General features: G+C 37.9%; 1 protein-coding gene across 1 annotated transcript in view; it reads right to left on the reverse strand.

Annotated features, from left to right (window-relative positions):
• The window catches only part of TSPAN13 (tetraspanin 13), a 16,733-nt gene continuing 3,207 nt past the window's right edge, over positions 1 to 13,526 (reverse strand). Inside the window, exons 2-6 of the mRNA XM_054192976.1 lie at positions 4,347 to 4,514; positions 2,957 to 3,037; positions 1,987 to 2,100; positions 1,535 to 1,645; positions 1 to 352 (exon numbers count right to left, since the gene is read on the reverse strand). Of these exons, the coding sequence (XP_054048951.1) occupies positions 278 to 352; positions 1,535 to 1,645; positions 1,987 to 2,100; positions 2,957 to 3,037; positions 4,347 to 4,514 (549 nt within the window). The 3' untranslated portion in view covers positions 1 to 277. The remainder of the gene's footprint in view (positions 353 to 1,534; positions 1,646 to 1,986; positions 2,101 to 2,956; positions 3,038 to 4,346; positions 4,515 to 13,526) is intronic.

Below are 13,526 nucleotides of genomic sequence, written 5' to 3' on the forward strand. Positions count from 1 at the left end.
TAGAGTTCACCACATCAATTTATTTAAGTGATTTAACCGGCTCAGAGCAGCAGTCTGCCTCTGCCCAGACACTGAACGCACCAGTCTACTTCAAGATAGAGATTCTTAGAAGAAAAATAGTGGGAAATTAAATATGAAAACTACAAATTTCTTATGGAAAATAAAGTTTTCTTTTGGTTATATGCAGAATACCTATTATGGAGAAATACCAAACTATGGAGAATCAATAGTTTGAAGCAGACAGCACAGAAAGAAGATTCAGTCCTTTATAAATTTATCAAAGAAATGCACTGGGGTTTGCACGGGGATCCTTTTGGTTCCTGTATCTATATGTCAGCCAGACTCCCAGAATCTGAAAACAAAACCAAAGATATTATTAAGCAGAGGGTCTCCACCCCATCTTCCCATCAGTTTTACGGAATTTGTTTTAAACATAAAATCCTGACAATAAATTTTCAATACAAAAATTGAGGATATTTTACTGTTGCTAAGACTGTACAACCACACACCAGCATTAGGAAAAAGAATGCACCCTCTCAGAAAGAATTCAAGAGAGAGAACAAAGCAAAAAAGCCAAAACTGTACCTGCAATGCAATGCAAAATATTTCTCATAGGCACGTTTAACATTACTCTTCCCCTCCCGAAACGATAAATATTCATAAATCTGTTTTTAGTGTAATGATAAACAAATCCTCCAAATAGTTTCATTTTACAGTTACCAGTATTTTTCTAGTACACTTTCAAATCCCGTCGTTCCCTCCAACAACCTTCCCCCCCTCCCAGCAGCATCACATTTTTAGTGGAGAAATTGAGGGCAGATGTCAGAGTGATTCTGTTTAAGTTGCGGTTATCTCTCTTGTTGCTGTAATATCTACAAACCTTCTGAAAACTACACGAAGCAGCAGCAGGAGTATCTTCACATGTACTACTGTGAGGTTATGAAAGACCTGCTCAGCGTATTTTTTTGTTCACCAATCAATAAAGCAAAGTATGTATGTATCACATAGACACTAAAGCAAAGAGTCAAAGATCTTTTAAACTTGATGTTTAAAATACAGTTCACTCATCATGAAACTGTACCTTTGCACTCCAGAAGGCACCAAAAAAAATCAATCCCAAAACCAAAAAACCCGAAGACTGTGTGCGTGCAGAGGTGAGGGGAGGCGGGAAGAACACAGGAAAAAGGTAAAGCAATGGCACTCTTCTAATTACCTTTGGAGAACGGTAAACCTGAATAGCTAACTTGCTGCAAAACTTAAACTTTACAGCACCACATTTTAATGTGGTGTCTGGCTGCAGTTTGTAGTCCAAATAACATAAAAGTTGCAAGAAGTCCCAGTGTTGAATAATGACAAGCCCCCCTTTTGGCAGACTTAAGCAAGCTTATAGTCTGGAAAAATTTGCCATAATTAATTATTTGACTCCTGAGATAGTACTGAGAGTTCCTGTATAAACCACCTAAAATTAATTGCTTCACAAAACAAAGCCTTAAAAGTCGGGAAAAAACACACAATTTTCTAACCTCCTACTCACCTCTGTGAAACCGAAGAAGAGTCCTATGCCTCCAACAAATCTCAGCACCATTACAGAATGTTCTTCTATTATTGGTGCACATGGTTGACAGTGGTGACTTCTAAAACAATCCTGTAGCAGACACAAACACAGAATTGCACTCCATTTTCCAGTGACTCTTTGTTGATTGAAAGCACCTAGTTATCTCTGTAAAAGACTGCCAGCCATGGACAAAACTCTAGCAGTTTTAGAAGACTCCAAAAACTCAAGTACATAAACGACAATTGACTACAATCTTTGCAGGGTGCTGTGTGATTATGTTTCTAATAAGTTACCTGAAGAGCTTAGTACCATTGGAACAACTACCTTACACATTTCTTAAAAAACTCTGCTTTCTGCAACTATAAAAACAGTTGTACATACTTGAACGAACACAATGAAGTTGTAAGTTTTTTCACACTCAAAGAACTTACAGAGGCGCAGGTTTCATTCGGATCAAAAACTCTGAATCCACAACAATTCAAATTTCTCTCAATGTCTGTTCTCGCGCTGTTAGTGTTATTCCATCCCACCTCTAGAAGTTGACTCTAGAAGGCATAAGCAAATACACATTAGATCAATTGAAGTGGTTTGCATTTCATTGGAAAACAATACATTAGGCCAAGCTGATAATTCCCTAACTAAAACCTTCAGATCCTGAAGTCTAACAGGATAATATATTAAAGAATGACTTGAATGTTTGAACAGCCTGTCTAGCTAGTGAAATAGAAGCACCTAGCAGCAGCACATTCATGGTTATAATTAATTTTCTTCCTTTCTTTTTCCTAAACCCGGAAGAGCACTAGTAATGGGACATGCAACTAATCTAATGGGGACTGCTCAGACTTTAAACAAAAAGTGTGCTTACATATAGGAAGCTGACTATTCAGTCACTGTACCCTTGCTTGCGTCTTACACAGTCAAGAATTAAGTCTCCATACTGCATGGAATCTGGTTTTACTTTCATACTTAATGGTCACCTCGGTTCTCAACGTAGCTATGACCTTTTCACTTACACAAGAACCATACAGTGGCTTTATCATCTTTACATTATGATTATTGTAGATTTCCTCAGCTTATCTGCAATTGCTGAACACATGAGATAGTCAAGATATCGTGCTGCTACACTTGTGACCATAAACCTACACAGGAAGCTTAAAAACAAAACAACTTTTTTAAAAAAAAAAAGGACAGTTGAAAGCAATTTTAGAACGCAGATGTACTTCTTTCTAGCTGCCACAGCCAAGCACTGCCTAAGGTCTAGTCCTTATGCTGATTGTCTTAAAATATGCCCTCTTCATTTTGTGGAAGACTATATACATGTTTAAAAAAATATGTGTATGTACATATATATTTATGGTATTGTGCTGTAGATTAACTGAGAAGTCAGGAAACTTTTCTTACCTGCTGTTCCTTGTTTAGTGCTAAACAGGCACAAGAGACAGAAAACTGGACAATGAAGACTAGCAAAAGAATAATCATGTACTAGAAACAGTAGTTAAGGATACACTCTCAATTTAATTTTGCTTTTATAACATATACGTTTATAACACCTAGTGGTGTTCCTTACTTCATTGGATAACAATGGCCCTTTAAAAAAAAAACAAAACTACAGAAGTAAATTCTGATTGGATGTAGAAAAGATGACCTAAATAGTGTTCCCAGAACTTAATGACCATATATTATCCCTTTTTGGCTACTGCTATACATAGCTGTTTTCTGGGTTAGGTGTTTCTTGCCCAGCAAGACAACATGAGCAGAAAGGTTAATAAAAGGGACTTTGAGAGAAAAAAATCTACAGCTAATTTCTCTAGCTTTAGGGACTAATGTTGTTACTTCATGACACTTCACTTAAATAAAATAGTAAAGAAGATACTTTTCTGGGTATTACATATTCAGAATTTTTTTTTCTTAAATGACATAGTCTTCTAATTAATACAAAAGGTAACTGTAAGGTAACTTTAGCCTAAATTAAAAAAAAAAAGTGAGAGTTGCTTTTGGAACACAGCTTCACACACTTTTGGACTAATGCATCTGAAAACAGTATAAAACAAAAAGAACAAACAGGCTTTGATACTAAAGATCATGTTTTGAAAGCTGGGCACTGTCTTCACAATTTGGCTGCTGTGTTCAGAGGCAGATACTTATCTCACACAATTAAACTGTTTGCAAAGTGAAGGTCACTACCTATTCATAGACTGCAACCAGAAAAATAAGAATTTGATCTGATTAATCTTTTCTCATCCAAACAGATCAATTTTGTTATGCAAGGCAGCACCACAGGCTGCTTACACAGCATCAGTAAGCAGAAAGGGGCAGCAAAACACACTGAGAAGGCCTGTGCTCATTTCTAGACTAGATATGAAAAGAAAGTGCTTTTTGACAGCCTGTATTACCCACAATGAATTCCCCTGCCAGCTACAACCACCTCGTTATCTAGAAGTATCACCTTTCTCTACTGTTAAATATTAATAGTTTACATACTCTAGCTTGGTGTAGGGTTGAGCACACAGTAAGAGGCAGCTGTGACGCAGCAACCCACCAGAAAAAGCTCTCAAAAAATTAAAATATTTTGATTTTTAAAAAGAGGAGACCTTAATACTTCTGTAAGGGACGAAAAAAAAGGAAGCTAGAACAAAGTTAAGGGGGAAGTTTAATTTAGACTGCACTTGACCAAAATAAGATTGTGAATTTCTGTTCCTGAAGCACTTCCCACAACAGCCTCAGCTGACAGAGCAGGCTGTTTACATGACTTGAACCAAGCTGCAATCCATGTAATGCATCAGAAGGATACAAAGAACAGCAATACTTGATGATGTTTCACTGCACCAATCAATCCGACTAAGGCAATAAGGAAGAGGAAGATTCCTACTGCAATTGCCACTCCAACAACTCTGAAACTAGAGATGAGGCCAAAGCCAATTCCCCATGCCGCAATTCCAATCAGCAGCAGGCTTACCAGCTGGAGGGAAGAAAAACCAAAAAGTTAGTCTGCATATTAAAAGAGGCTCAGCCTACATACAGCTACATTCTTTACATTAACAGTGTTATTAGAAAGGTACGATTTTTCTTTCCAGTGCAAAGAGAATCACAACCCTAAACAAACCAATCCTCCACTTCATCGCAGAGATAACTTCAGTTCCAGATGTTTTAAGGCACACATATTCTTCAACACTGTTAATGTGGAGCTGTTACAACTTAATCTGCCTACTAGTCAAGCCACATCACACTGTGATGAACTAGAGAGACCAAACTGAAGTGTGGATTATAACAGAATTGACAAATTAGCTAAAATCATTGGCATGAATTCACAGAATGGAAAAATGAAAATTCAAGATGTTTTCTGAAATACAGTGTATTTAAAGAAAATAGTATATACAGTCCACAGCTCTGAACACATGAAAAAGTGCACTTTGCCAAAACCTACTGTAATCAGGAATACAGCTGTAGTAATTAATTATCGAAACACAAAAATACTTTTTAGATCGGTATCTCAAGGACTTCATGTAGTAAAACAATAAAGGCACCCTGTCTCTGCTACATATTTCTTCAAGAAAATAGGTCTACTATGAGGTCAATCCTACTTCTATTCCCAAAACACTCTTCTGTTTCCTTCCTTTTAAAGATGGTATTCGGGGAAGGCAGACAGAATCTGTCCCAGTAATTTTACTGAAATTTATTGTTTATATGGGCAGGAAGCTCCAGCCTTTCCTGTTTCCATGCCAAAAACAGAACAAAAAAAAAAAATACTTCAACATGCAAAGCTGCAGAGAAATTTGTAATGAGGTACAGCAGGAGGGAAGGAACAGACAAATCCAGTGCAGATGTCCAATACACAAGATGCCCAACACTCTCTTGTTTGAAAGAGTTAGACGTACGTGTAACATATCGCCCATTATGTTGTCTGTTAAATAACACCAATTCAACATGCAAGTTTTAATTTTTAAAAACCCTGACCTCAACAAAAAAATACCCAGAATTTGTATCATTACTTAAAAAAACCCAACAAGATCAAACCACAAAACAGGAAGGGTTTAGTCTAGTCCAACTACTTAGCTTTATTCAACAACAAATACAGAGTAAGCACTTACACTTGCCCACCAGCTTGCATTCAAACAAGACGTATCTCATGATGTTTTACTGCTTATCCAGATGGGTGAAAAAAATAAATAAATAAAGAGTAAATTTCCAATTTATCCATTATTTCAGTATACTTACCTTAGAGCAGGGCATTTTTTTTTTAATTTTAATACCAAATATGTCTGTATATTTTTTCAACTTAAGTACCTTTTGGAAGGCTGACCTATGTAATGCTACTTCTGAAACATGGAAATCAAGAATACTAGTAAAACAAGTAGTGATGTTTATCAAGATCAAAACACAGTGGGTGTTTTTTTCATGTGTTCCCACAGGAACACACCTCAAAAAGATATTTCTATCAAAAGCCAGTAATCCACAGAAGAAATTTAAGAGAGTCAGCAAGAAGCAAACGGAAGATATTTGTGATACCTACAACTCTCTCACAACATGAAGAGACAAAAGAACACTATAAAATTCAAAGGAATTGTTCAATACCAGTAGAGGTTTAGGATTAATGCACATTTGTCTTTGTTTCTCAAACAAAAAGCCTTAATCGCTATGTTCAGTTAAAACCAAAACACTGGGTCAACATGTCATGAATCTAAATTACAGATGGGGGACGAAAAAATAAAACAAAACAAAAAGCCTTGGCTCTGCCCAGATTTTCGGAATGCATTCTGCACCAAGCTATAGACTGACTGATGTTGTTATTATGTTAAAAATTAGCCTTGCTAATTAGACAGTTAAGTGCAAGATCTACCTGTTCTGATCTATGCCTGTTCACTTTATTTCATTGTCTCATACCACTGGGAAGATTTATTTTTCCATGTAGGCATCAGAAGTGAACAGCAAAAGAAATCCCATAATCCAATTTCCAATCAGAAAGTGCTGGCTGATGTCCTATGCTCTACGTCAAGTTCTAAGCACTGAACTCACATTGCCACTACATAGCTCTTCAAAGTGTTATCTCATAAAAAAATCTCAAAGGCAATGTCAAATTTCAATTTATTTCACAAAGAAAAGCAGAAGAAACTTTCCTCCTAATGAGCAAAGATTTTCCTGCCTGAGCTATGATTGCAAATGTTTATTTTTACCGATCTGCCTCCAGGATACCAAAACGAGTATTTGTTCAACTCTTTGCTCATTTCATAAGAGGTCTAAAACAATTAATGAAATTAGTTTTAAACTATCAAAATCAGAAGAAAAGACCTAAACAAAATCTGTGCCTAAAACACCTATTGGATAAATGCAGTGTGTGAGCTGCAGGGTACTGGTTACTTCTTGCTGCTGTTACTCATCTCAGCTTCCATTATTTCAGGATATGTACATGAAATTAGTGTGTATGACACTGAAAGTTATAACCATGACCCTCCTGGCCCAAAAAGCTTTTGTGGCAGAAACAGACACATACTGAATCTAGAACTGCTACAGTTTTCAAGAGGAAAAAAAGCCTCTCTAGCTTTTAAACCCGCTGTTGAACCCGGATGTTCAGGAATCAGGTGACCAGCTTTGGAAAATGAAACAACATAAGACAGTTTAGTTTCTCTTTTGATCGTATTCTAGTTTTAGAGCCATCAGCCTCATTTTCAAGCTTTACCTCCATAATACCAAGGCTATATTTTCTCTCCTTTCACAAAAAAAAGTAGTTTAAAGGAATTAGACAATGGGCATATGGAAATTCAGTATGATTACAGGTCCATGTTACTAGGCTCTGGATGGCAAACTATGTGAAAATGCCGTATCCAGACAGCCAAATACATGATTTGGATGAAAATAACTATCAGTTACTCCAATTTTGGACACTTACAATTGTAGAAAACTGATCTCGTGTTTCAAAACTGAAGTGGAGACTAGACGTTTACTAACTATTCCAGAAACAGATTTAGTAATAAGTTTCTGTCTCCTCTGCATGTTGACTGAGAGATGAAATGATGGCTAGCCCTTCATTTTAGGTTTGGATTGGACAATCCAAATGTTGAGCAATAAAACTATATATATAGAGAGAGAGTTTTATAGAGTCATAATGTACAAAACTAAAGTAAACGCATACTAGTACAAACAGGAAAAATAACAAGCTGTTTTGGGAAAGGGTTTTACAACTTTGTAAAACAATGCAAGGCTCATAGCATTAGCTGCTGCTTAGCAGCTAGAAATGACTGGTCAACAGTGCTTATTCCAGTGTTTTGAAACAAAAGAACTGAGATGCAATATTTCTAAAAGTGAAGCTGCTGAGACTTTGTAGTAAAACCTACTTGAAACAAAGTTACTTAGTGGCCTTAATTACTTTCGAAATGAGTAATGTGTACATTCTAAATGTACAAGCTTCATTTACTTATAAAGAAGTCACCTGCTTCTGGTAAATAAAGGAAAAAAGACTTCCTATTGAGCTTCATTTTACTGAAACCACATCTTACAGCACTGGAACTCCCCCAAAGCAAACAGTGTCATCCTTGGAAGACTGAAGTACACGTGAAACTCCATTTTACCTACATGAGTTTACTTACATAAAGCTAGCCCTGGTTTACTCACACTTCAAATATTCGCTTGATAAATCTACCAGAAAGACATGAAATCACAGTCCAGTTTTTAGTGATTAGACTGATGTGGTTTCCCACAGTAGTCTCATTAGTAAGCTGAAGAGGTATGGGTTAGAGAAATGGCCTGGTATACCTTATGACAACAGGCTGGACTGCTGAGCTTAAAGGGTAGTAATCGATGGCTCAAGATTATACAGTATCACCAACAAACTGGGTGGTAAGACAGAATTCTCAGTATCATCCTCAGAAAATCTGTGGATGATACTAAACAAGGAAGAGTGATTGACTCTCCAAACAGAGATTCGACTCAGATGGACCTTGATAAACTTGAGGAATAAATCAACAGGAACCTCATGAAGTGCAGAATTCTGCTCCTAGGGTCCTTCAGTGGAGCCTGGGAACAGACCGGTTGAATAACAGTCTTACTGAGATAGACCTAGGGATCACACTGGTTGCCAAGCTGAATACCAGCCAAGAGTCTGCTCTCATTGCAAACAGGGAAAGCCAAGAGGTGTGCAATCAAAGGAAACTAAATGCTGGTGAGACTACAGCTCAAATACTGTGTCCAATTTCAAGCCCCCCAGGTTGAAACGGAATTTGAGAACCTGGAAACAGTCACCAAAATGGCCTGGAGCCTTGAGGATGAAGTTTGAGAAGCAGGTGATGGAGCTGGGTTTTAGTCTGATAAAGAGGCAGCCTAGGGATAATGTGAAGCAACTGAAGCTGAAGGCACATTGCAAAAACAAAGGAGGCAAGTTCTTCTCAGTACTGACTGACTACAAAACAAGAAGCAACAACCACAAGTAAAGGCTTGGAAGGTTCAGACTGGACATCAGCAAAAATATCTGCAAGGTGATTTTGTGCCCTACTCAGAGAGGCAATAATCTTTTTTCTTAGAGGTTTTCAAGACTCAGTAGACAAAGCCACTGCTGGCAAACAAGTGTTAGTCATAATCCTGCTCTGAGTAGGAGCCTAGACAGATGAGCCCTAGAAGTCCCTTCTAACCAAAACTCACACACACCACAGCTAGCTCTTCCACCATGGAAATTTTGCCACTCTCCATATGAAAAAGACAGATTTAGGGACAGATTTAGCACTTCCTAAGGACTCGTTTAGCCCACCAAATAGACTACCACCAGCTCCTAAAGCCCATACCAGCAAAAAACCCTCTTACAAGCAGTAAGGTCTCTCAATAAAACAGCAATGAACGATTCCTCAAAAGTATTTACACAGCTCTCAAACTGAAGCATTCTGTCTCACAGAAAGATGCTACAAGCACACACTGTCCACAAACCAGAAAAGCAACACAGAGCTATGGGAAGTGTATGCATGTGTGGGGGCATGACAGCTAGTATTTTAAATTTAATAACCTCATTTATTATACATTATCTTCTCTCTCAATACAAACTCTAGCAATCTTATTTAAAAAGCACACACACAAACACGGGCTTAGCATAATCCAATATATAAACTCATCAATTTCAAATTAAGTGTTTACCAGAACAAACCTACAGGTAGCACAAATCCTAAGTGAAGATCAATAGTTTTCACTATGAGATTGAGTACTTTCTCTATGGAGTAAATGGAAAAAAAAGAAATTAAGAAAATCAAGCATATTGCCAATAGACAAAATGTTACTCCAATGTCAGCATCTCTACAGGAAAGATTTTAGGGACTGTTAAGTTCAAGATCAGTGGAATGTCTCAGACTCCCCTTAAAGTGACTTCATTATATGTTTTTATATATATACATATATATATATATACACACACACACTTGAACTTCATAGATGTTTCAAAAGTAATCACAAGTTTGACTGTCCTGTTCTCCAGTTGACTTATTAACATGATTAAAGCATTAGTCTTTACAGTACTTGTTGGGGTTTTATTTCCCCTTACTGCTGCATAAATGACTACTTCTACAAGACAAAAAAATCTCCTAATTTGGTCTGTTCTTTAAGTTCTCCTGTGCATATAGCTGCTCATTTCCCCTCACTCCTGTACTGGAAAATACATTTATCTTTACACTTACACCTTGTGTACTTATCCACAAGCTTATAGTCTACATTACAAAACGAAACCAAGATAGTGACAAATGATTTACCTAGACAAGCCACTGAGAAACAATTCAAATGCTAAAACCAATTCCGCCTTCCTTCAGCAGCAAGCCACAAGCAAATCTGCTGGTTTGACTAACTAGCAACTCTTCAGCATTTCAACTAGCTTGGACTGCTTGCTAGGAAGGAAGTCATATGCAAAAGTTAGTGTTCTCACTGTTTTCTTGTAGCCTTAGCCCAAAAAGGCGCTGATAAAAACTGCATTTCAGAACTTAAATTTCAAGAAATACAGCCTCACTATTCCCAGGTAAAGAGATTACATAGCATTTACACTGGTATCAGCAAAGGAAATATTTACAGAATAGCTGTCAAGCTGGATATGGAACAGGAACTAAAACTAGAAAGATTACACACATGATGAAACACATCCTCCCTGACCTCTCTCTCCACATATAAATTCATATTCCACTTCTTTTAAGGGGGCTTTAAAGTTTAAACTTCAAATGGTATATATTTTGAAGGTAGAGATTTTCACCACCCTCCCCTTCAACTTAGCCAACCATTTCTGCAAAGCCATAGAGAATCTAGAAGACAATTCTTCTGGTTCCCTGCACTTATCTAAAAACACCACATTAAAACAGTGGGCAGTATAGAGTGGTGCGTCTTTAACAAGCTATGACTAAGCTAAATTGATTTCCATCACAGCCGTAAGCCAGCCAACGTGTAAGCAACTTTATCACCTTACAGTACTTCTTCAGTTCTACTGAAAGCAAAGTAAAGGCTGAGCAGTAAGCAAAGCTCTGGGTACCTCCATAACATTTCTAGTAGAAAGTAGAAGTTTCTACCTTCAGGTGCCTTATTTAAATGAGTGATCAGTAATCTGGTTACTCAACAGCCTTGAGACACTGATGTGGAACAAGCAATTTATGAGAGGCAGCATTCCTACCTCTTATCAGGAAGGCCAGTTCTTTCTGTTTGACAGCCTAGTTCAGAGTTCTTCATGTGATAGGCCAACATTCATTTGTTCTGACCATGCAATGAGCTTCTTTCATATTAAAATGGTAGTGAGATTTAACCCCTGTTTTATACTCCCTGGTCTTTGGAAATGCAAACTTTTTGCTGTGTAGCAGGAACAACTAAATTCTGAAATGTTCACTTTTGATTGCTTGTCTGTTCATTGTTTTTTTTAAGGAAATGAAGTGTTTTCAGGAAGCCCAGTGATCCCACGGATCCTTCTTCCACACATATATCTCCCTCAACACGAAAACAACAGCAGAAAAAACACAATTAATGATTTAAGCTACAAGGCTACTACAGTGCATTCAAAAGGCTTCTCGATAATTGTGCTGGTTTTAGAGTGTCCATTTGCACTGCAGGGATGGCTGAAAGCATCAGTGGTATCAAAACATACCATGCTCCATATAGCCTCCCCATTCTGTGCCTTGTTGCTCTCCAGTCCTTTCACTAAACACAGCCTGCCTTCGTAGCTCCAAATGCCACTATGCACTCTCCGCAAGGCGAGTGAAAAACCAAAAGCCACTCACATCTGGTCTACAGACCCAGCACATGTCTCAATTATGACCTGCTACCACAAAACCCTGTCACTTTGGCTATAAACTGACACACAGTATAGCTGAGGGCATTCCCAAGCACTGGTGAAAAGTCTTAAAATACGTATCTATATTTTTGCTGTAGTCACTCTGTGTTCTCAAATGTGAGCATAGAAACCTTCCCAAAATGCCATGAAAAACAAACACAAAAAATCCCCAAAGACTCAACCGACATGACCAACATTAACCTTTGCTGCCACATAGCTGGGAGTTTCCGTACCACTGTTTATTTACACGTCAAGAGTAAATAGCACAGCTTACACCACCGCCTTCAGAATGTCCTGAGAATAACGGAAACGGCTCCAAGGCAACCTGCTCCACCTGCTGAGCATCCCATTAGGACAATGAGCTAAAGCGGCCCAGCACAGGCTGGTGCTGGGGCAAACTCTTGACACTGTAATCCTAGACCACAGACCATCAGACACAGCAAACAGTAGGCTATTTATCGGTTGCTTCTTACAGCTGAAAACAAATTATACAAACCAAAATGGAATTGAACTCAGAGATCACAGGTTCATTTACCCCTGTGAGAGAAACTGGCACATGAGGCAAGAACTGTGTTTCTCTAATTTCTGTCTGCTAGTACCTGGCTCTGCGTAGCCACTACAGCAGTCCGGAATTATCCGAAAACACAGAGAACAGACACATTCCCTTTCCCTAGGAAAATCCAGATGTTCACCCAGCCTCAAACAACAGGTTTCCCCAATGCAGAGAGAAGGGAGATGGAGTTAGCAGATCTGCATGGAAGATGCAACATCATCAGCCCTCTGCATTGGGAATGCTGCAACTAAGACGAACACTATTACAGACGCTACCATGCCAAACACATGCTGTCCAAATCTGACAATTTCTGTACTCATCTTTGTATACTTCCATAATACAGGAAAAATAGATTTTGATAAAGAGGGCAGAATGCACTAATTACACTTTCAATAAATACTGCACCCAGAGAGCAACAGACAGCAATAGAAAAAAAAAAACAAAACAAACCCTTTCAAATGCACTGCTTTGGGAAAGCACTGGATGGAAAAGACAGGACAGCCTACAAAACAAGTTGAGAGAGCAAAGTATTATAAGAAGTAAATGATTTTGATAGAAGTACTTTCTAGTGTTAAGAGGTAACATGGATGCTCTTGTGGAATGAACTCTGCACTACTAAAAAATACACACTTTTACTGGCAAAGCTACCATATGTTTTACTTTAAATCAAATGGCCACTCTAGGTGCGAGAAAAACTGAAAGCCCGCTTAACAAAACAAAGGCAAGATGTTTACATACTAATAACAAACAGTTCATGTTTGCTGTTGCAGCAATAATTAAGTAGCTGCTCAGGTGACAAAACCAGCACACATCATCCAAATGAACTGACTGTATTTTTTTTTTTTTTTTTTTTATAATTTAAATATTTAATCTTGTGGCCCAGCTACCAGTTCAGTCTTTCATCACTAGCTACGACTTAGGAATTTCCCTTTCCTTTCTGAGAATCTGATTTGAAATAAGATAGCAACTGTTCACACTTCAACACAATTACTCAAGACTTCCTTGGAAGGAACACTGTCTACCTAAGGAAATCCTTGTCTGGTTAAAGTGAGCAAATAATGGTGGAGCCAGCACCTAGGGTTCTCATACCTGGAAGATTAGAAGTCTTGGGTTACGTACACATCCTTCAATTTGGCTGAACTCTCTGGACA

Source organism: Rissa tridactyla, chromosome 2 (genome assembly GCF_028500815.1).
Source record: "Rissa tridactyla isolate bRisTri1 chromosome 2, bRisTri1.patW.cur.20221130, whole genome shotgun sequence".
NCBI classification, from domain to species: domain Eukaryota; kingdom Metazoa; phylum Chordata; class Aves; order Charadriiformes; family Laridae; genus Rissa; species Rissa tridactyla.